The following is a 23486-nucleotide window of genomic DNA, read 5'->3' as shown; positions in this document are numbered from 1 at the left end:
AACACAGAAATTTATTTTCTCAAAGTTCTAGAGGTTAGAAGTCCAAAATCAAGGTGTGGGCAAGTTTGGTTCATACTGGAGGCTTTGAGGAAGAGTCTCTCCCATGCCTCTCTCCTAGCTTCTGATAGTTGCTGGCAATCCTTGACATCCCTTGGCTTGTAGAGGCACTGCTCCAATCTCTGCCACTGTCTTCACATGGCCTTCTCCCTGTGAGTGTCTGTGTCTCTATTTTCTCTTACCAGTCATACTGGTAATTCAGTATGGCCTCATCTTAACTTGGTTACATCTTCAAGACCTTATTTCCAAATAAGGTCACTTTCACAAGTACTGGGGGTTAGGACTTAAACATATTTTTGGGGGGTACACAATTCAACCCATAACAGGGAGTTTGGGCTACACAATAAATACGGGCACAAGCGGCTTTTAGGATATGAGCCAGGGGTGCTATCTGACTGACTTTTACTTACTAGAGGACAGTCTAATCTGGGAGATCTAATTTCTACTGAATCGAGAAGAGCCAAAAAGAAAGACAAAGAAAGCCCACTCTTTCAACCTTAGGATCACTTTGCTGAAACAAGTTATAAATACAAAATTACCATATGCCAGGGTTATAGGTCACTGGAGAGCCTGGTATTTACTCTCTATCCTTCCCTTACCTATACTCTTCTTCTGGGAGGCCTGGAAAAGCCCACACTAGTCCCAAAGCTGCCAGGGATACAACGCTGCTAATTTTTGCCCTCTGATACCATAGTAGATATTGAAAGGCCTAATTTGATTCTTTATTTTGAAAATGTCTAAACTAGTAGTCTAGAGGAGAATTATATCTAATATTAGAAAATAATTATAAAGGCACTTTTTTCTTATTTTAGAAAGAAATGGGGCCTTAAAGATCCTATAGTCTAACTTCTTTTCTTAACTTGTCAAAAGATTGTGTTTCATTTGTTTCTATAAAAACAAGAATTGAGCTGTAGCCAGCAATAAAATGGGCAGTACATATGGAAGAGAAAGGACAATTTTTACATCAGAATGGTGACCTGCTGTCTGATGACTTAAAGCATTTTCAGAGACCTGGTCAAGATGATTCTCTAACTTCCTAGGAAAGTAGAATGACTTACTTCATACACACATTCAGTCACTTTTCTCCCAATACTGATTTCCTTTTTCAAAAAGTGAAATTAATAATACTAACAGATTTCATGTTTTTCAGTCCTTTATAAGTTTCTGAGAATGTTCATTTGGCAGAGAAATAGAGGCGTTACAATGCTATGTTTTCCAAGAACTTAGAAATAGAGGAATGAGGTCACCTCCTGAGAGCATAACTCATGAAATCTTCACATAATGAATGAACTTAGCTAGGAGTCACAAACTCAAATGCTAAAAGGGCCAGATCAGTACAAAACCTAGAAGAGGAAACCACACAATAGGGAGTAGTGGGGATTAGGACAGATTGGGGAGTATGTGCAACATGTAAAGTGGTAGGAGTTCCTCAGTTCCCATTGACTGTACTGTGGCCAGATCTTCAAATTTTACAAGAGAAACTATAAAAATGTATCTTCATGTGAACTATCTCGATTTCAAAATGATAATAGTTTATTTGTATATTTTTAAAATTGGTGAGGACCAATCAGACTATTTTTACAGGTTGTTAATCTGCAACATCTGAGGTAGGCCATTGGCAGTAATAATACAAGTGATTGTAAATGAGTGACTAGAGAATTTGTGAAACACACTAAAATGCCAAATGTGGGTAACCTCAGGATCCAGGAAGGATAGGAATATGACGACATTTTAAGAAGCTGAAACTTAATTATTGGTATTGGAACCTCTTCTGAAGAAAGTCAGTGTGTCCAGATAGGGGAGGGCCAACCTGTAACTTAGGAAAAAAAGGGTCTAAGAACTCAAATTTGATAGAGTTTTATCTAACGTAGAACATTAGAAGGATATTCTGACATGAACAAGTCTCTAAGGGTGTTCTAAGTAATGGTATAAGGATGACTAATCAAGCAGAAACAAGTTTTTTGCTCCCCTCTTCCATTCATTTAACAATTATCAATTACATTCTTTTGATGTGCAAGGGATTTTGCTAGCTGCACTGATTTCCAAGCTCAAACAATAGATGATGATTAATTTGGCTTCCTAAGTATCCTGACCAGGAAGAAGGTACTCTAGATGGTCATTAAAAAATAATATTCTCCACCATATACCTATATTTTCAAATTCTGGAGTATGCACTGGTGCTTGCAAAGTTTAGAAGAGGAATCTATTTCCCCAAATCAAATTATCTCTGGGGATTCCAACAGTGTTTCTGGACTTGTAAAGCTGAGTAGACACCACGGATCACGGCAGTTTCCCCAAGGAACCACTATTCTCTGAGGTTCTGTCTGAGGGTATGCTTCTCTTCTATAAAATAGCTATGAAACTGCAGCAGCCTGAGGATTTTCGCTTCCACCCATGAGGATTAACTGCTACACTATAAGAAACAACTGTTACCAGCAGTGGACAAGAGACAGTGCAGGACTGTGATTCCTGAGAGAGAAGAAATAAGTGAGCTGAGTCCTAGGATCATACCAACTCATTGTGTGGAGATGGTTTCCAGACTACAATTCAGGCAGGGGGAACCAAAACAGATCCTAGTGGTCTTACTGAGCTTGGGAAAGAGAGCTTGGAATGGGAGGGTTGGAGCTGACAAGAATTTGTGGGGCAGAGTACCAGAGAGAAGGGAGCTATACTGAAAGAAAGCTCCAGATATCAGTGATGAAGTCCCTTCTACTCTTGACATGCATAAGATGAAACTACATGAGGCTGCTTGTTGGTAGCTAAACAGTCCTCAGAGTTCACATAGGGCTGCAAGTAAGTTAACCGCATGCCCGAACTCAGTCCAAACACTGAAGAAACACAACAAAAACCAACACTCAGCACTTTCCAGCATTTAATAAAAAATTACCAGGCATACAATTAAGCAGGGAAAGAAAACCTATAAGCAGAAGGAAATTCAATCAATCCCAGATTGACAGTCCAGAACCAACAAAAATGATAGAACAAAGATGACAAAACTTATAAATATGCTTCATATGGCAAGAAATTAAATGAAAACATGAATACAACAGAGAGAGCAATAAAAGGTATAAAAAGACCCAAGTGACTGAGATTTGAGATGAAAAATGCAAGATATGAAAAGAAAAATACACTGGGTAGGATTAACAGAAGATTATATTTTTCAGAAGAAAAAATTAGTGAACCTGAAGACAAAGCAATAGAAACAATGCAAGAAGAAACACGGAGAACACAAAGACAAAAAGACTAAAAAAATACAAACAAAGCATAAATAACCTGTAGGACAACATTGAGTGCTCTATCATACATGTTACTGGAGTCCTAGACAATATGATTCTGGAAAAATTTCTAAATATATGCAAGATCTGTACATTAAAAATGATACAACATGCTTAGAGAAATTACAGAACACTTAAATAAATGAAAAGCTAAACGATGTTCAGAGATAGGAATACTTGATATTAAGTTTTCAATCTTGCCAAATTGATTATTGATTCAACTCAGCTGCAATCAAAATATTAGGAGTTTTTGGGAAGAAATTGACAAGTTGATTCCAAAATTTATATGGAAATACAAAGGACTTAAAATAGCCAAAACAATTTCTAAAAAGAATAAGATTTCAACCCTTATTATAATAATCAAGACAGTGTGTTATTGCCATAAAAGCACACATGTGGATCAAATATTAAAAAATTCTCATATAGGTCTACACATATATGGCCAATTGATTTTCAACCAAAAAAATGCCAAGAAAATTCAGGGAGGAAAGAGATAATCTTTCAACAACTGTTACTGGAACAGGGGCCAGCCTGGCGGTAGAGTGGTTGAGTTTGCATGCTCTGCTTCAGTGGCCCAGGGTTCACAGGTTCAGATCCCAGGCATGGACCTACACACCGCTCATCAGGCCATGCTGTGGCAGTGTCCCACATGAAAAATGGAGGAAGACTGGCACAGATGTTAGCTCAGGGCCAATATTCCTCACCAAAAAAAAACCCCCAAAACCACTCAGCATTACTGGAACAATTGGATATCCATATATGCAAAGAAATGTATCTGACTCTTACCTTACATCTCATACAAAAATCAACCTGAAATAATTCATGAACCTAAGTATATGAGTTAACCTATAAGCTTTCTAGAAGAAAACAGAGAAGAAAATCTTAGGGATCTTGAATTTGGCAATGATTTCTTAAATAAAACACAAAAAGCACAGACAGAAAAAAAGAAAAAATTTAAAATTTGAGTGTATCAAAAGTAAAAACTTTTGATTTTCAAAAGACACCATTAAGAAGATAAAAATGCAAGCTTCAAACTGAGAAAAATATTTACAAACATATGTATGATAAAGGACTTCTACCCAGAATATATAAAGAACTCTTTCAACTTAAAAAGAAGATAAACAACCCAATAACAAATGGGCAAATGATTTGAACAAACACTTCACCAAAGATGTGCAGATTGCAAATAAGCTAATGAAAATGCATTCAACATTACTAGTCATTAGGGAAATGCAAATTAAAACCACAATGAGATAAAACCATACACCCACTAGAATGACTAAAATGATGAAGACTGATAATTCAAATGTTTGTGAGGATATGGAACACCTGGAACTCGCATATAATGCTGCTGCGAGTACAAAATGGCACAGCCACTTTGGAAAACAATTTCTTATAAAGTTAGACATTCTTTTGTCCTATGATCCAGCAATGCCACTCCTAGTTATTTCCTCCAAGAGAAATAGATACGACTTTTATGCAAATGTACAAAAAGTTTGCACTAACTAATGATTCTCTTAATTTGTAATAGCTAATAACTTAATTTCTTAATTTATGATAGCTAAAACTTGAGTTAGATCCATATGATCATTAATTAGTAAACAGATAAATAAATTTTGGCAGGCAATGGAATACTATTCTGTACTAAAAAGGAACAAACTACTGACACATACAACGCAAATGAATCTCAATAGCATTAATCTTAGTGAAAAAAGCCAGATACAAAATGCTAAATATTGAGTGATTCTATTTGTATGAGATTCTAGAACACGTGAAACTCTAGTGGTAGAAAGCAGGTTAGAGGCTGCCAAGGGACTTATGCAAAGGCATGAGGAAACTTTCTGGAGGATGAAAATGTTCCATATCTTCATCATGATGATGGTTATATTTATATACATTTTAATTATATGCATTTGACATAATGTGTCAAATTGTACACGTAAAATTGCTGGATTTTATTTTACGTAAATTTTATCTAAATAAAGCTAACAAAAACTCCCCATAATCCCATCACCTAGAGAAAACCACCATTAGCATTGTGACATAATTTCTCTTTGTTTTCATTAGTATTTAATATACCTGAAGTCACCTTTTATTTGTATACTTTATGTCCTATATTTAGCAAGTTTTTTTTTCGGTGAGGAAGATCAACCCTGAGCTAACATCTGTTGCCAATCTTCCTCTTTTTGCTTGAGGAAGATTGTCACTGAGCTAACATCTGCACCAATCTTCCTCTATTTTGCATGTGGGACACCACCACAGCATGAGTGGTTCGTAGGCCCATGCCCAGGATCCAAATTCATGAACCTGGGGCTGCTGAAGTGGAGCACATGAACATAACTACTATGCCATGGAGCTGGCCCAGACAATTTTTTAAATATAAGCTTTGTGTTATATTACATGCTTTGAAAGACTAATTTTTTTTTTATTATTAATGTTATGATAGATTACAACCTTGTGAGATTTCAGTTGTACATTTTTGTTAGTCATGTTGTGGGTACACCACTTCCCCCTCTGTGCCCTCCCCCCACCCCCCCTTTTCCCTGTTGAAAGACTAATTTTTAACAGCTTCTTATAATTTCCTTAACTATTCTTCTATTGTTGGATATTTAGGTTATTCCTAATTTTTTTTCAGCTTTGCTATCAGTGCATATTGTTTAAGTTAGGTTATTCTCAATTTTTGCCAATTATAAGTGACTAAAGCAGGGAAAACATATTTACACATAAGATTTTTATTCTGTGACTTAGATCTTTCCTGAAGCCTGCAATATTTTAACTGCACACAGGAACAGCCTTTTAAGTGGCTCCCTGCTACGTACTGTTCCACTTTCACCCCTCCCCACACTGTTGCCAGAGTTACTTTGCAAACACAACTGATGATGTCACTCCCCAGCTTATAACTTCAGTTGGCTTTCCTTTGCCTATAGGGAGAAGCCATGGTTCTCTGTGGTGGTATAAGTGTCCTGTGACAAGCAAATCTCAGCCCTCAACATGCATTCTGTTTTGGGTGAAATTGTGACCCCCTCAAAAAAAGATACATTGATGTCCTAAGCCCCAACCTCAGCATGTGACCTTATTTGAAAATAAGGTAATTGCAGATTAACTAGTTAAGATGAGTTTGTGCTGGTGTAGGGTAGGCCCTCAATCCAATACGATTAGTGTCCTTATAAGAAGACAGCCAGTAAAGACATAGAGACAGGGGGAGAATGTGGGTGAAGATGGAGGCAAAGGTTGGAGTGATGCATCTACAAGCCAAGGAATGCCAAGGATCGCTGGCCATCACAAGAATCTAGGAGAGAGGTATGGAACAGATTCCCCCCAGAGCCCTTCAAAGAACCAACCTTGTCGACACCTTGATTTTGCACTTCTAGCCTTCAGAACTGTGAAAGAACAAAGTTCTGTTGTTTTCAGCCACTCAGTTTGTGGTATTTTGTTACAGCAGCCCTAGGAAACTAATACACATTCTATGTCCCTATCACACTGAACACCCAACCCTTCCCTTTCAGAACTTTGCCCCACTATTCTCAGCTTAGAATGTCATCCACACTTTCCCCAACCCCACTCCTTTACCTGGTAAATATATGACTTGGTTCCAGTGTCTCATCCTGGATGAAACCTTTTCTACTTTTCCTTTTTGTCTCAGGAAATTGACTGCATGGACCCTCATTATTCCCTGTAAATGCGACTTAACTCTCTGTTTTATAATTACCAACTTTCTCTTAATATTCTATGAGACTTTTGAGAGCAGAGATCACATCTTAGTCATTTTTTTGTATACCCAATGCCATGCCAAGTGACAGTGAGAATGTACTGGCTGCTGAGGAATGAAACCTTAATCAATATATCTCATAGGAGGTGCACGACGTGGTGGATACATTTTGGAATGACTTGGGAGTTAGGCTGACCAAATCTGCTTTGAAAGCCAGACTCCACCACTTATCAGCTTCTGGGTAATCTTGGGCAAGTTGCATAACCTCTCTGAGGCTCAGTATCCTCATCTATAAGATGGCGATAGTAATTTCTTCCTGGTGGGTTATGAGAAATTGATGAGGTGTCATATGTGACTTCACCTACACACCTAGTATGCATTAGTAAATGCATTTTTTTATATACAATCACTATTTTTTTGTTGGGCATATGGTTATAAAAGACAAAATTCATGTAAATATCTAGAAACAAAAGGCCAATTGTTATAAAATTTATTTTCAAAAAATGAGACATACTTCATTCACAAATTACTGACAGGACCATGTACAGAATCTTTGAATTTGCATCCAAATAATCACAATCTTGTTATTTTGATTGGAGAGCCCTAAGGACCTCGACTTGTTTGTTTACTGGGGATAATTTAATTTTTGGTAACACTGAAAGTGAAAAAAAACAAAACAGGAAGGAGGCGAAAAAAAAGATAGAAACTAAGAACAGAGGGAGATAATCTGCTTCCTGACAAATCTCTAGCAACATCAAGCTCCCTAATGACTCATTTTTCTTTCATAGGGAGAGAAGCTCATTCAGGCCTTAATCATTCTCTCTCTGAATCTTTCTGAACAAAAATGAGCATTGAGGAAAGAGTCACATTGTGGTTCAAGCCCAGAGCCCTGGGTTCACTGTGTACCTCGAGAGTCCCCAGGAGGCCCTGCTACCACACACGTGTAATCTTGGACAAAGGTAGTGGAGTTCTGTCAAGCTATCTAACCCCACACAAATGCCCTCCCCAGCTGCTGCAGACTGGTTCCAAATGGAGCCTATTGTTTCTCTGGTGAACACACAAAGCAAAAGGCAACAAAACAAACACACCAACCCCGTCCCTTCAGAGGTCTTGTAAACCACTTACATCTGTTCTCAGCATCTCCATATCTATCAATTTCCTGAAAATAAAGTGCATTTGTTTTCTTAAATGTTGTAACTTGTCAATCATAAAGGATGGTCCTGAGACCATTAAACTGAGCTCCATTAGAACTGACATGTTTTTATAGAACATCACCATCACAAAGCAGGATAAATGGGGCTCGGGATGAGTGTAACAGTCCCTTATCTTAAAGTTCATATCTTTGAAGCAGAAGCAAAGAGGGTTGCAAACAGTACATGATCCTAGCAGTAGACTGTAGGAGTTAAGACTGCCCAGTTTATCTCTTGGCTTTGCCACTTTCTAGCTACTACCTCGGTTTCCCCATCTATCATATGGAGGTAGCAACAGTACCTTCCTCAAAGGTTGCTAGACAGATTGAGATGATACTGTACAATGCTTAGGACAGTGTCCAGTGCATAGCAAGCTCTCAGTAAGTGTATGCTATTATTACAACTGTTATTATTGGCCATTCCAGATTTCTGCAAAAGGTATAGCCCTATCTACAAAGAAACACCTGGGGTAAATCATCCTTTTTCTCCAAATAGCACATCAAGATTTAAGCAATAAGTTGTCAACTAAGACAAAGCAACTCAGAGGATGAATTATTCCAGGCTTTCTTTGCCTGGAGTGGCCCTAAAACCTGTGGGCCCTTGTGCCCAAAGGTTATTACAAAAAGTCTATCAGATTCTTACTGAGTACCTTCCATGGCCCAAGGACTGTCAAATCTCCAATCCACCCACCTGCAACTCAGAAGCTCCTCAACTCCATGCCCCAGGCAGCCACCAACAATCAGTTGAGGATGGCAGGGATTGAATAAATCCTATTTGTTATCCCGAGCATAAGACTTTCCAACTTGCAAAGAACGGATGCAACCCCCTTTATAATGGTGATACTCAGTGAGGGATGGGGGAGATGACAAACTCTGCCTTATAGAAAAATGTCATTATATCAGAATTTTACTTCTATATAGTCCCAGAGGATAAACTGTGGGAGAAGAAAACATTATTTAAGTCAAAGTATACCTAAAATTGATGAAATACTAAAGTGGGTCAGGGAGTTTTGTGTATTAATTCTTCTAGAATACCACTCTCTACACAGAAGCATTAACTCATTATACAGTAGACTAGTAGCCCAAAGCAGAGCTTCCCAATGGGTATGCCAGGAATGGATTATAGGTTTGCAGGAGGTAATAACCCCTTCAGCCCTTGGAGCAGCTAAGGCTAGGGTGCTTAGAGCAGTTATTATCCCTAGCAATGAGCAGGCTCCTTCATATATATCAGTATGCTGTGCAAATATTATCATTTTATATGTGCTCCATGACTTGAAAAAGTTTGGGAACCATTGGTTTAAGAAAAGAATACATTTTCTAAAGTCTCTTCATTTGTAACCATGGCAAAGCTTAAGCACCAGATGGCTTAATATACTTCCTGATCATGGTTACCAATACTAATATCTTCTAGAAAAACCAGATACACATTCTTGATCTGAGAGCTCAGTCCCGTAACCAAAACTCTGTTATGATTAACTTCCTTTGCTTGCAAGGGACAGAGGTGCACTATGGGGTAGCACAAATAGTGAGGGCTTTTTTCAAGACCCACCAAGAGAGGTAGGAATCCCATGGGAATTAAAAGACTGGATCAATTCAGGGGCATGGTATGGAAGTCAGAGGTTGAGTCTTCAGCCACAAGAGATCCTGGGTCTTCACTTTGATACTCCACTAATAACATGACTTGGCTACATTCTCCCTTTGCTTTCCTTTGAGGGATTGTCTTGCATTTTCTCCCAGTTGGCTGCCAGTTAGCTTCTGGACCCTCTCTTCTACATCTGTTCCACTAGTTCTTTGCTTCTGCTTATTTCTGGTTTCTAGTTTCTTCAAAACTTCAGCCTGCTCATAATTCCTCCTGATCCTTACTTCTACCTGATAGTCAATCTTAATCTCTCTCTTTCTCCTTTCCTCCATCTTTCAATGTCAATTCCTACTCCTAATTCCCTGTCTCTCTCTACATTTTCCAATCCACATTCTTGAGAATAAGACTCTGGGTGGCCCTGCTCGTCCCCATTTGGGTAGAATCTCAGGTCTTCTCCCAGGCCACTTACCAACCTATGGTATAGCTAATTTGGGACCAAATGCCCACTGGCTGAGAGGGGCTGGAGTCATAGCATTCAAAATATGTCCCTTCAACAGAGCTGTGGTGAATGGGACAATTTACCTCTGAAGATCTCTAGGTAGGAAGACACCATACATCTAGAACAAGCCTTCTCAAGGGAACAAAGTTTTATATTTCCATTTGTCAAAGAGACCATTTAAACACATTCATTGTCTCATAAAAAAATCCTTTTGGTAATTTTCTTTTCTTTCTCTTCTCTCTTTTCTTTTTTCCTTCCATCCATCCATCCATCCATCCATCTACCCATCCAGCAAATATGAATCTGTCTGTCTTCAAAAGAAATGTGTGAGGTCTCCAATGACCATAATGGTCCTCAAGGACCATGAACCTGCTAGGGAAGATAAGTGGTGTATGCAAATCATTATAAATGCCCAAAGAATGACATAGACCAAATGTTATGAAGTTCAAAGGAGGAATACATCTTCTGGCTGGAGAAGATGATAATTCAGCTGGGCCATGAAAGATGGGAAAGATTCTGACATTCATTCTAAATATAAGGAACAACATGAGCCTAAGCCTTGAGTTAGTAGAGTTTTATAACATCAAAATTCAAATTTTGGCATTTTAAGTTCTATAAAAAATGCATAATCATTGTAAAAAATTTAAACCAGACTGAAAATATACAGTGTAAAAAGTTTGTCTCTCATTACTATTCACCTACCCTGCCACAGATTCTCCTCTCCAGAGGAAACCACAATTAATTGTTTACTCTGAATTTGTCTAGACTCTTTCCTATACTATTAAATTAAAGCTTTATAATTATTTGACTAGGAAGATATTATTAAACTCACTTCACAGAGAAGTAGGTTAAGTGATTTCTTTGGGCTAAGTAATTCTTTAAGTGAATGTTCCATCACACCTTGTTATTATGGGGCTGTTGGCTTGAACTAATCTAGAAGGACTCAATTCAGCCTTGAAAGTAGCTCTTGTTTATAGGGAGCCATTTGGACCAGAACTGGAAGAAAGCCAGAGGTGGGTACACATACATTAGCCAGATGAAAAGATTCTTCTCACAATAGAAAGTCCTATGCATACTGAGATGGGTATTCAGGTCTCACCAGACCTTTTGATGTACTATAAACTTTATTTTTATCTCCAGTAGAAGGTTAATTCTACTCTAATATTGGAATGCTCATGCAATTGTTGAGGGTTTAAGAGAAATCAGACATGTTTTTCCTCTACAATATCACTTTTTAAGTAAACCAAATGTATTATTTATCAGCTTGCATTTAATAGAACAGCCAACTGAATTTATTCAAGCTTCTTCCTTTCACATCCAAAGTCAGATTTCTAAAGGAAGATATCCTAGAGCATATACGGGGAACTTAAGCTATATGGATGTACAACACTTACCCCAGACTGCCATGAAAACAGCAAAGAAGACAGTGGCTCCATTGTCAAAGAGGTGGGTTACCTGGGAACATTGTGAATCACAGTTAAACGAATTTCTTATATAACATATTTCAATGCACATTTTTTTCAAGTTCTGTAAAAACAGCTGTGACGATACAAGGAATTTTGCAGGGTTTCTTTGGGAACTATTCCTTTTGGATCATAATCAAGAAGGGAGTTCCTCTAACTATGAAGTAGTTTGGATATGGAAAAGAGATTTGGTTCCCTTTATGTGCATATCACCTAGCTGAACATTTATCAGCAGCCCCAATAGTGTTCTAAGAATTTCCTTCTGTGCACTATAACGACTATTATACATGCACTCATGGATATGGATATATTTATATTTAAGACCAGAAGGTATTATTGTTACTGCTTTAAAGGTTTCTGATTTCCCAAGCACTGTTTTTAATGCCTAATTTATTCACTTTGAAAACACGGCTATTTTGTTTGTGTAGTTTTGAGCAAACACTCTCTGGGCTGCCCTCTGGATTTCAGCATTATGAAGAGAGAGCAGACCATTAACAAAATCCACTTCTACCTTTATTAAAGCCTTGGATAATCATTATATTTACCTATTACACATAACACCAAGACAGCTAGCAAATACTTCATTGCTAGAATAATATATTCTATCACAAACGCCACAACAGAAAGCAAAAATATCTATTCTTGCTGCAAAACTGCCAAGTTCATTTCTGCCTCCAGGATAAATCACACCAACGTCATGCCAAATTGAAATGATGACTGATACATTCATAAAGCATAACGGGTGTGTTTTCTTGCACTTTATAGCTCTCTATAAAGTATATTTTGCTGTCCCTTAGAGAATGTGCCAATTATAAACAAATCTTTCCCTGTTCTATCAGAGTGTGAAGTATTTCAAAATTTTCCAAAAGTTTATACTTTCTCTTTCTTTGAACATAGATTTGAGGGGCAGCAGTGAGACAAAAGCCTGAAGCTGATTTATTTCATATGCCAGAGGGAGTGTTAAGTTGTATACTGGGCACTCAGCAATAAATCAAGTCCGAGAGCTCCATTGGTATGTGGTTGGTCTGTGTTCTTCATTAGGGTATTAACTGGGAGTTGGTGGGAGTTGTAGCCTGCAACATCAGTACAGATTCTGGAATAGATTGTGGTTGTCATTGTTTTTGGCTATTCAGATCATCTTTCCTCCTTTCTCCCTTCTCCAGTTAACAAATCTCTTTCATGCAGGTCCTCAGGGAACACATGGCTCAAATAGAACCAATCAGAGTCCTTCCCTGGAACTGATATATGAACATTTGGAGAGAGACAGTTTTCTGTTACAGTTACTTGGGATGAACATGTGAATAAGGTGAGTTAATAGGGACTTCTTGTTCCTACTAAGATGATAAGCTAGCATAGGCTGATGGCTCCTTCTGCCTAAATCAACCCTGGAGAAGACAATAGATTCTGGGAACTAACAAAACACAAAAATAAACACAGACCCTGAGAAATCCCAGAGGAGGTGGAAGTTTGCCTTGAATGGTGCTCGCACATGTGTGTGTGTGTGTGAGATGGTAGTGGTGTATGGGGAGAGGTAGGTGGCAGTACCCAACCAGAGTGAAAGCACAGGTTAGAGAAATACATGAGTTCTATTCCAGCCTCTCCCTCAATGGTCATTGGACAATTAATTTCCCCTCCTTCAGAAATCAGCTGCAACAGGCCAAACCACAGGCCCTGGCATTTTTGGGGTAATATCCAGGGATGCTCAGAGTCCTGCCTGGTGGAAGAGATGAGGAAAGTAAGTGCTGTTTGGCCAGCTGCCCTTGGGCATTCACTCCTCAGTCCATTTCCTCTTGAACTCTAGGGCTGGCACATTACAATCAAGGGAGAGTGCCTCCTCCCAATGCTGCTTTGTTCTAAGCAGGGTTAAAAATAAAACTCTGACCAGAACAGTCCTCTGGCAGAGTGGTAGTGCCTGGGACATGTTGTCCTCTCCTCTCTGTAAACTCACCAGGGCTGACAGCCTAGGGTTGGCCTCTGACCCTTACCCGAAGTGGTTGGCACTTCCAGGGGACAAGTACCCACAGGCCAAAATAATGGAATATCTGGAAAATTTTGGAAGCAGCTGTCTTCCCCAAACTAGGCAACAGACACCTTCTAAAACGAACATTCTGTAACAGCAGAGAATTCAAAATAGGCATAAAAACATGCTTATGGAGATAAAGGAAGGAAGATGAAGCCTGGAGCTGTGGTAAGCAGCAACCACTTTCCCCATCGTATGATGAGAACCTGTCTGCAAAATGATCATGTGGACAGGTGCCCAAAGACAGACATCTGTGGGCCTGCAGGACCAGTTCTAGGCATTGAGGCTCTTGTTCCCAGACAGTGTGAGCTACACTAGCACCTCTTCCAGTGTAACGAGCCAGTAAGTCCCTTTCTGCTTAAGCCAGTTTAAGTTGGGTTTCTGACCCTTGTAAATGCAAAAGTTGGGGATAAGCATTCCTGATCAGCAGAACAGCCATTGTCTGGATTGGATCCAGGCTCAAATTTGATCCAATATTCCTATGTATCCTCAGTCTCATGAAGTCATTTTGGCATTTATAATAAACGTTCCCAAAGGAAACTCTGCATTACTTCAATTCTTTCATTCTGAGGCTTTTTAGTCTTCATTTTACTAAGTTTCTAGGCAAGATCAAGTCTAAAATCCAGAATCCAAACATCTTGTAGCTCAGTACAGAACAATGGCATGTTTTTCAGTCAGATAAACCAAGGCCCAGCTCCTTACTGCTGTGTGACCATGGTTGAATAATCTTTCCCTCTCTGAGTCTTTGAGTAAAACGGGAATAACATCCACCTTGAAGTTGCTATGAGAATTAGAAATAACAAATGTAGGTTACCTAGCTATTTTTATAGCTATAGCCTAGCTATTATTATAATTATTATTTTTCTAGATCTTATGTTCAGTAGGATAACTGCCCAAAGAAGCTCCTATAAGATCTGAGCACTCTAAACTATTCATGATGATCCTTTTCAGGAATTATCATGGATCTCCTACTGAGAGAACTTCACTCAAAGTATATCTTTCCATGTAAAAAACAAACAAAACACCCAAAACAAGAACAACAACAAAACTGGTTTTCTGAGATTCCCAGAAAGCAGGATTTTTGCATCCAAGTCATTCAGGCTTAACTCACAATCTTTAAACAAAATTATAGTACTGAAAAAACTTTTTTGTTCCTCACCAAATCTATATTTCCCAAGATCACTTTGTTAAATTTGTCCTCATCCACTCAGGTCTATCTGTATGTTCTCCAAAGGTAGGGAGAGTATTTTGTGCCTTTTTGCTCCTTTACAGCACATAGTAAGAGCCCAAATCTTTCTAGAATCACAGCTGGCTGCTGTAGTTTGGGCTCTTCCCACAAGGACCGGCCACCTGCAGTGCTCATGACATCATGGATGGGCAGGCTCCTGGGCTGCCTATCAAATGTTCTCTCATTTAAAACAAACAAAACTCTGCAATGCCAACTGTGTAATTAGATAGACCCAAGCTGTAGTGATTGCAGAAGTTCAATCAACTCTGCCAGCCCCTTTTATATCTGGAATCTAGGCAAGTTGATGGGCAGTGAGTCTGAGAAAAGTTCTCAACAGCCCATAATCCAGCTATTGCTTTGCATTAATAACATTGCCCCTAAGTAAAAAACTATAAGAATTTGATGACCATGTCTAAAATTTTAATAAAGTAAGGCATAACACAAGAAAGGTGCATGCAATGACATGCCTTGGACATAATGGTGCTATGTATTTGTTTTTTCAAAGCATTTGCATATATGCTACCTTCTTTGGTCCTCATGACATGCCGTGGGGCAGAGAGGGCAGGTATTGCTGCCTGCATTTTAGAGCTGAGAAAGCTCAGCCTCAAAGAGGCTGTACATGTGCAAGGTCAAGGAGGTAAGTAGCTGAACCAACCTTGAATCTACATCTTTTTGGCAATAATGATTATGAAGAGGAGGAAAATGATGGCGGCTCTCATTTATGAGATCTTACCATTTGCCAAGCACTTTGCTCACTATACTATATCTTTTCCCATTTCTTATAACAATCATGTGAAATGAGCATCATGTTCTCCATTTTACACTGAGAAAACTGAGGCTCAGAGAAGTTAAATAACTTCTTCCCAGACTGACAAGTGGTAAAGAACAGAGTCAAGATTTTAGCCTTTCTCTGACTCTAACAATTATGCTCTTTGTACTATGCATGCTGCAGTTTCTTGTGATGATAATTAGAACCAATACATTAAAAATATATATCAGGTAAAAAAAGATATATGAATTAGAACACTGAATGGTGGAGGTTGGTCTCCCCTACTACATAAATGTGAGAATCAACGACCAGAAAGGACAGAGCGAAACAGTTACCCTCTGTGCCTCAGGAAAGCGTATGTAAAATGCAATCCACCTAAAATGTTGCATAGCTGGAATTACCTTGGCATAAACGCAGCTGTCTGACAGCCTCATGAATGGACAGTATTTATCACACACAGGACACATGATGATATCTGTAGCTTGGCAGACTTCTTTACTGGAAAAGAGAACAGAAAAGGACTGCTTTGTGATGACGAAAGAGCATTCTTTTCCCCTCCGATTTCACCAGAATATTCAACTAGTAAATAAGATCCAGTTGATTAAATTTTTGTCCTCAGAAGCTTCTTAGTCTTCTCCGTTATTAATGTAAACAAGTGCCTGCACATTTAATAATCTGATAAACCTACTTATTTAGGAGGCTGTTTCTTAGCTCTAAATATTAATAAGTTAAACTCGGGAAAATACATGAAGCAAAACATTGGTTGTTCTACCCCAAATTATACAAAAGTCGTTCACAATATTGCACAGGTTTGAAGCAATTTCATACTGAATTATTAAAAAAACAAGATACCTAAAAGTGCCTGCCTTGATCTCCATATGCATGATAAGTTAAAACTAAAAATGGAGGAACAAATAAAAATAGTAGGGATTAGTTCTGGAAGAAAGCTCTATTTCATTAACAATTTCACCAGAAAGTAAAATATTTTTGTAGGTAGGAGGACCAATCAATCACTTTTATTTTTGCAATCACTTTTACAGTCACATTTATTATTTAAGATCATTGTCCAGCTTCACAATAAGACCTCAATGAATACCTTAAACTATATCCTGGTAAAGGAACCAAGATAACACCCATCAACACTGAATCATTCTCTAAGCCCCAGCAAGTTGGTGAGACATCTTTCTGGCTTAGGTTTAAAGGATCCTTGTAAAAACACAGAATTTATATATTAAAAAAAGCATTGTTAATCCACTATTTTACGGTATTAGCAGAAAGAAAAAACGTGAAAAAGTCAGAAAGAGAGCAATTTTTTTTTTTTGAGGAAGATTTGCCCTGAGCCAACATCTGCTGCCAATCCTCCTCTTTTTGCTGAGGAAGATGGGCCCAGAGCTTGCATCTGGGCCCATCTTCCTCTATTTTATATGTGGGACACCTGCCACAGCATGGCTTGGTAAGTGGTGCATAGGTCCATCCCCGGGATCTGGGCCTTCGAAACCCTGGGCTGTCAAGCACATGAACTTAACCACTATGCCACGGGGCTGGCCCCAAGAGCAACTTTTAGCCAGTGAATGAAAGTGATTCATTCAGTGGATGTAGAGTGGCCTGTATGTCCGTAAATGTGAACTTTGCTTCCTTGGTAGGTGGAGAGCTCAGCAGCAGGGGCAATGGATGGAGAGGTCTAGTGAACTGAGACTTTTGAATTTTTCCAGGAGAGATTGGGAAGGAAGTTAGAAGGGAAAGCTAAGTGGGCCCATAGGCTGTGAACACTCCCAAAGCACAAATACCCGTCTCTAAATATAAGCAAAGGCAGGCTCACCCAAGGCTCTCCTACCTGACTTGGCAGTGATCCAGAGTAATGACTCCGTACAAAAAGACAAACAATCCAATGAAGGCAGCTGGGAAGAGCATGCCGGTGTACCAGCCCAACCAGGCAAAATACAACCCAATCTTCTCTCCAAAGTACCGCCTGTTCAAGACACACAACAGCCTTGGAAATTACAGTGAAGTGTTTAGAGTTAGGCATTGTAACATTTTGCTTTGTAGTCACCTTGCTGCTAAACATGTGGGCAAGGTAAGCCAAGATAATGGAACATTTGATGAAACCTAAGCTCTGGGCTGAAATTTCTTCTCCTACTACTCTATATCATTCTATTTCAAATAAGCCTTTCCATAAAAGAACATGATTATACACAAGTTTGTTCTGAGAACACAGAAGAAACCTATTCCCATTTAGGAAGATGACACTGTCATTAATACAGAACCAGGGGAATCTGATGAGTTGGTGCCAACACACAATCTCATCTGCCATTTCTGAGAGTGTGCTTGTTTGTAATGTATATATTCTAATTATATATACATATGTATATTTAAAAATTAGGAAACAAAGTTATTGTGAAAAACTGTAACATCTCTTTCAATATTTCACAGCCTTGCAAGATGTTTACAATCCTAGAATCACAAGATATTAGAAAGAAAAGAACTCTGATTACTGAGATTCCAGATGAATCAATCCTGAGAGCAACTTTCCTTCTTTTTTTTTTTATTTTTGAGGAAGATTAGCCCTGAGCTAACATCTGCCACCAATCCTCCTCTTTTGCTGAGGAAGACTGGCCAAGAGCTAACATCCATACACATCTTCCTATGTTTTATGTGGGACACTTGGCACAGCATGGCTTGACAAGCGGTGCATAGGTCCACACCTGGGATCCAAACCGGCATACCCCAGGCCACTGAAGCAAAATGTGTGAACTTAACTGCTGTGCCACCAGGCTGGCACCACACTTTCCTTCTTAAGTGATGACTTCTCACAGGCTTCAACATCTAGCTTTATGACTATTTTTCTTAGGCTTACCAGCCTGCCTAGTGCCCTGTGGTCCGTGAAGTTTGGAAGTATCCAGGGAATTCCTTGGTTTTTCTTTTATTTATCAAACATCATTAATAATGTGATCAACTTGTGCTGTAATACAAGCCAAATTGCCCTTTCTGTGTTTCTCAACTGCTACATGTCATTACTTAGAAGTTAATTATGTCTTAGTCCAATATAAGAATATTCTAATTATTTTTTTTCATTCTTATTCTAAACAAATGTTGTCAATCATATGTTTCCAAATACTGGCTGCTGCTTTCCTTTTGGAATGCCCAATGGCTCCTAAAAGCATGTGGTTATTTATTTATACCATCTCCCACTGTGTCCCAACAGAAGCTTCCCACTCCCAGCAGACTTTTCTAACATACACTCAAGTACACAGATACAGTCTTTTATTCTCTCAACAAATGAAAAATTCCTTCTATGTGGCAAATACTGTGCTAGGTGCTGAGAAGACAACGGTGAGTAGAATTAGCTTGGTCCCTGTTCTTGTGGAGCTCAAAGTTTGATAGAATAGATACACCCACCAATCAATTAATAAATTTATAATTACAAAACTGGGAAAAGAGCTATCAAAGGAGAAGAATACAACTCCACAAGTCTATAAAACAAGGCCATTTGACCGTCCTAGTTAGGGAAGACTTCTCTGAGGAAGTGACTATTGTGCTGATGAGTGAAAATTAACCAGGTGGGGTTGCAGACAGGATAGAGCTTTTCCAGCAGAGGGAACTGAAAGTACAAAGACCCTGGGGTAGTAGGAACCAGGTGAATAAGGGCAGTGTTGCTGGAACATCGATACCAAGAGGTAAGCTGGCGAAGTAGGTGGAGGCTGGGCCCCAGTGGCTTGTAGACTATGCTAAATGCATTGATCTTTGGCCTGACAGAAATAGCAAATCATGAGAGAGTTTTAACAATCAAGGGACATGATCAGATTCACATTCCAAAAAGATCACTCTGTCCGCAGGGTAGAGAATGGATCGGAAGGGGCCAGCACGGGAAAAGTGAGACCTAGTAGGAGACAACAGCCACAGTCCGGGTTTCAGGCACAGGAAGCAGTATGGCAGAGGAGATGCTGGGATGTGGCCAGATTCTAGAGACGTGGAGGAAGAAAACTCATAGGATAAGAACTATTTGAGACATGAGATTTCCTAGATGCTCCACAACTTCATTCTCCTCAACTCTTGCTTGTGCTTTTCATCTCCCTGCCCTTTGGCCGACACAAATCGCATTGCTCTTCCAGGGCTCAGCTCTACAGAGCCTTCCACAGGGGCGCTGACCCATATCCATCCTTTCCATTTTTCCAAATCATTATAAAACTCATTGCCTCCATCACACATTTTACCTAATTGTGCATAGTCTCATATTGTTTTCTAGTTGTCTCAAGAATGCAGGGCCTTTCTTCCTAAAGGAAACTGTGAGTTTCTCAGAGCCAGAGACTGTGGTTTCTGTTTGTCTTTGCCAATAGTACTTAGCATTATACTAGAAACACAATAGGTGGTTAATTAATACTCATTGATGAATGCAAAGTCTTAATCAAAACATTGACATGGATGGGACATGTTTGGCTCTCAGCAATTTTCTGCAATTTTTAATCAATGTAATCCTGTAATATGGGACTGAGGCTGGGAAGAGTATTTGCTTTTATTTCCCCCCCCCCCCCCCCACTGTTTTATCATGTATTGAGATTGGTTGAAGAAAAATGATCTCATCTCAGAAAATATTTTCCACTCCCCCAGAACATCTGGATCACTTGTTACCAACACAGAGAATGGGACACAATTCATCAATGTCCTTAGGTCAACAGGAGCAAACACCTGGTAACAAGGATTCTGGCAGGAAAAATGACTATCCAGGGAGATGAAATGTAAGGTGAGGTGTCTTATTATTTCATTTTCCTCTGGGATCATTTTTTAAGGGCCCTGGTGAAAGTGAAACAAATCCAGCTAGTCTAGGAAGTGAGACATGACTTTCTATTTAATAAGGAATCCATAAAGTGTGGATTGTTGCTACCCAATCCTGATAACCAGTCTCTAAATAAATAATGAGATGTCAGAGTATAATGCTGCCATGGCAGAAAGTTGGGCATTTATAGACAGTTAAAAAACCCTACATTCCACTGAAAATTATCATCGGTTAAAAGCTGATGTAGTTTTTGACCTGCAGAATTAAAACAATCTTTAAAAGTTATTAGTTTAAAATGAAAATTAAAATAAGATTGACATTTATAAGAATGACAGCACCTCATATTTCCTACTTATATAATAGTAACTGATATTCCATTTGTCACTAATATATGTAAGCAGTGTTACCTCTCTACAACTGTTATTGATAATTTGTTAATAACAATCACATGGGTGACTTGCTCCTTCTGGAGTCCCAGCTGATCTCACAGGTCCCTTCCTAAGGCCTTTCGGAGGAAACACTATCCTCATCAGAGAGAAGTTCAGTTTTAATGACTGATGTCTTCTGATGAGTTGCCGTCTTGTGACGAAGCCAGATTTGACCAAGAGCTGTGCACCTCAGACACTTTTTTCTTGTCCTAGCTGACACTTTGCCCTAATCATTCTGTGCAAGCTTAAATTTGCAGGTGGTTAAAAACTCACCTTACAAGATCCAAAGGCTGGTATTTATACCACACGCCCCAGGAGGCCCAGCACTCATAGAGCAGGTGTCGGTGGTTTTCCGCTCCGTGGGTTCTAATAGAGTTCTTACTTCTGTAACCTCCCTGGGATAAAAACACCGCTGCTGGTGAGGTAATACTCACAAAAGTCATAAGGAAAAGTTGATGGTAACACTAGTCTCTTACAGCAGGAGTAGCAATAGGGATACTATAAGAAAAAAAATGGACCCATACTACTGAAGGGAAAACAGTTAGATGAGATTCTCTGGACATTATCTTGTTGATGATGCTGTGTAGCATCATCATGCTACAAAAGCACATGCTTGCTAGAATTGGGCAGGTTTGAACTTAGTTCAAATTTAGGAGACCTTAAATTCTCTGAGCCTTGGATTCCTAGTTCCATAATGGAACTAATAACATCTGCCTCATTAGGTTTCTCTTGTGGTTTGAATGGATAAAGTGCCTAGCCCACAGTTGCATCTCCTCAGAGGACATGTCCAAGACTTATTAGTTCTCTTTCCCACTTGTCTCAAGATAGTAGTTAGTAATCACCATCACTGTAACCTTGTCACATGGTCTTATCTATAAGAAAACCCTAGAATGTAAAAGCTGGAATTCACCTCAGAATTAGAATAATTCAAAGTAAATTCGACCTCCTCACTGAACACATGAGGAGACCAAAGGTCACAGAGGTGGGGAGTTTTCTGAGTTCAGGTAGTGGCAATGCTAGTTGCACAAACAGAAAAGGTACTTTCTGGAGGTGAACTAATTATTTGATGGTAACCTGAGGAGTCCTTCTATAGTGGAAAGTGAACAAGGCTGAGAGACAACAAACTCAGGTTCTTGTCTCAACTCAAACACCAACTCACTGTGTGACTAGAGGTGGGCTAACCTTTCTCTAAGCCTCTGTTTAAATTTTTAACATGAAACAAGGGCAACAATATCTTCCCTTCCTGCCTCTGAAAGTTGTTATGAGGTTAAATAATATAATCGAGTTAAACTGAGAGTAAAAAGTAAAAAGATTATGTTATTATTGCTGCTGCTATTACTAATTTGGAAGTTCTCTTCTCATAGAATGCAGGGCTTTACCAAGATATGAAAACCATAGAGAAGGCCTTGAGTTACTCTGTGGGGTTTCATAGCTGCATCTCCTCAGACACCGTCATTCCTGCCACCCACTCGCCTGCACAGATACTTGTGCTCATCTACCATTGCTCAGGCACTACCCTTACCATGGGCAAAGGATGGACAGTGGGAGGATGCAGTTCTCACTGAAACAGTCTTTTGGGCAATGCCAACTAATAACTACAGGAGGCCACCCGATGTTTTGGGGGTGGGGGGTGGGAATCCATCTTTAGAGTTCAGAAACACCCGTGTGAGGCTCTAGAAAATCTTATGTCAAAATATTTGCTTCTGTCATACTAAAAGGATCATTCCAAAAATGTTTCATGGCAGACTGTACATAGGGTCTCAGACCAAAGCTTCTAGTTTTCTTAATGAATAAGATTTTAAATATTCTACATCATCTTTCACATCCTCGAGGTGTTTAAAATCAAGAGAAGAAACACTGTAAGCCAAATTTAAAAAGCATATTTTGGAAAAACTTGCCATTTACAGACATTTGGAACTGTCCTCCAAAGTTTATTGGTAAACTGTTAGCACTGTTTCTAACAGAAGACTGTCATGAAAAGAACTCTAACAATAGTTTCACCCTGGCTAGTTTGTGAGGTCCTTGAGGGCAGGAGCTATGACATATTTATCTTTGGGTTTTCTCTGTTATACAGTGACCAGTATGGGGTAGGAGCTCAATACCATGAAAACGACAATCATCTCTCACCAATAATGAAGATTATGTCCCTGAAAACCCAAGTGTAAAGAGAATTCTGGGTTAAACAACCCAAGATCTAATGGGGAAAACAGAGTTGAGGGTAATCACAGTTACAGTGACAAAAGTCCTTGTATATGACAAAGACTGTGTAGTAAATAAGTAAAAAAATCAAAAGACAAGTAAAAAAAATCAGAATTTATGTACCTTAGATGAGCAATGATAAGTACAATACTATTAATTTCCATTTATCATCCTTTGGTTACCAGAGACTTTACAAGATGGCTTCCTCCCACTCTTTAAAGAATAGCTATCAATTTCTTTCTTGCAGAGACTATACATTTAGGAACATTTTCCCCCTGGGTCTGGTGCCTCATGTAAATT

General features: G+C 39.0%; 1 protein-coding gene across 14 annotated transcripts in view; it reads right to left on the bottom strand.

Annotated features, from left to right (window-relative positions):
• Window positions 1–23486, bottom strand: part of ANO4 (anoctamin 4) — a 381203-nt gene that overhangs the window by 57131 nt on the left and 300586 nt on the right. For all 14 annotated transcript variants that reach the window (XM_070254006.1, XM_070254010.1, XM_070254005.1 and 11 more), the window contains 4 exons: window positions 21261–21382; window positions 17623–17757; window positions 16190–16286; window positions 11703–11763 (listed from right to left, as the gene is read on the bottom strand). In XM_070254006.1, the coding sequence (XP_070110107.1) occupies window positions 11703–11763; window positions 16190–16286; window positions 17623–17757; window positions 21261–21382 (415 nt within the window). The remainder of the gene's footprint in view (window positions 1–11702; window positions 11764–16189; window positions 16287–17622; window positions 17758–21260; window positions 21383–23486) is intronic.

The sequence above is a fragment of the Equus caballus genome, chromosome 28, assembly GCF_041296265.1.
Source record: "Equus caballus isolate H_3958 breed thoroughbred chromosome 28, TB-T2T, whole genome shotgun sequence".
Classification (NCBI taxonomy): domain Eukaryota; kingdom Metazoa; phylum Chordata; class Mammalia; order Perissodactyla; family Equidae; genus Equus; species Equus caballus.
This window is presented reverse-complemented; position numbering and strand designations above follow the sequence as displayed.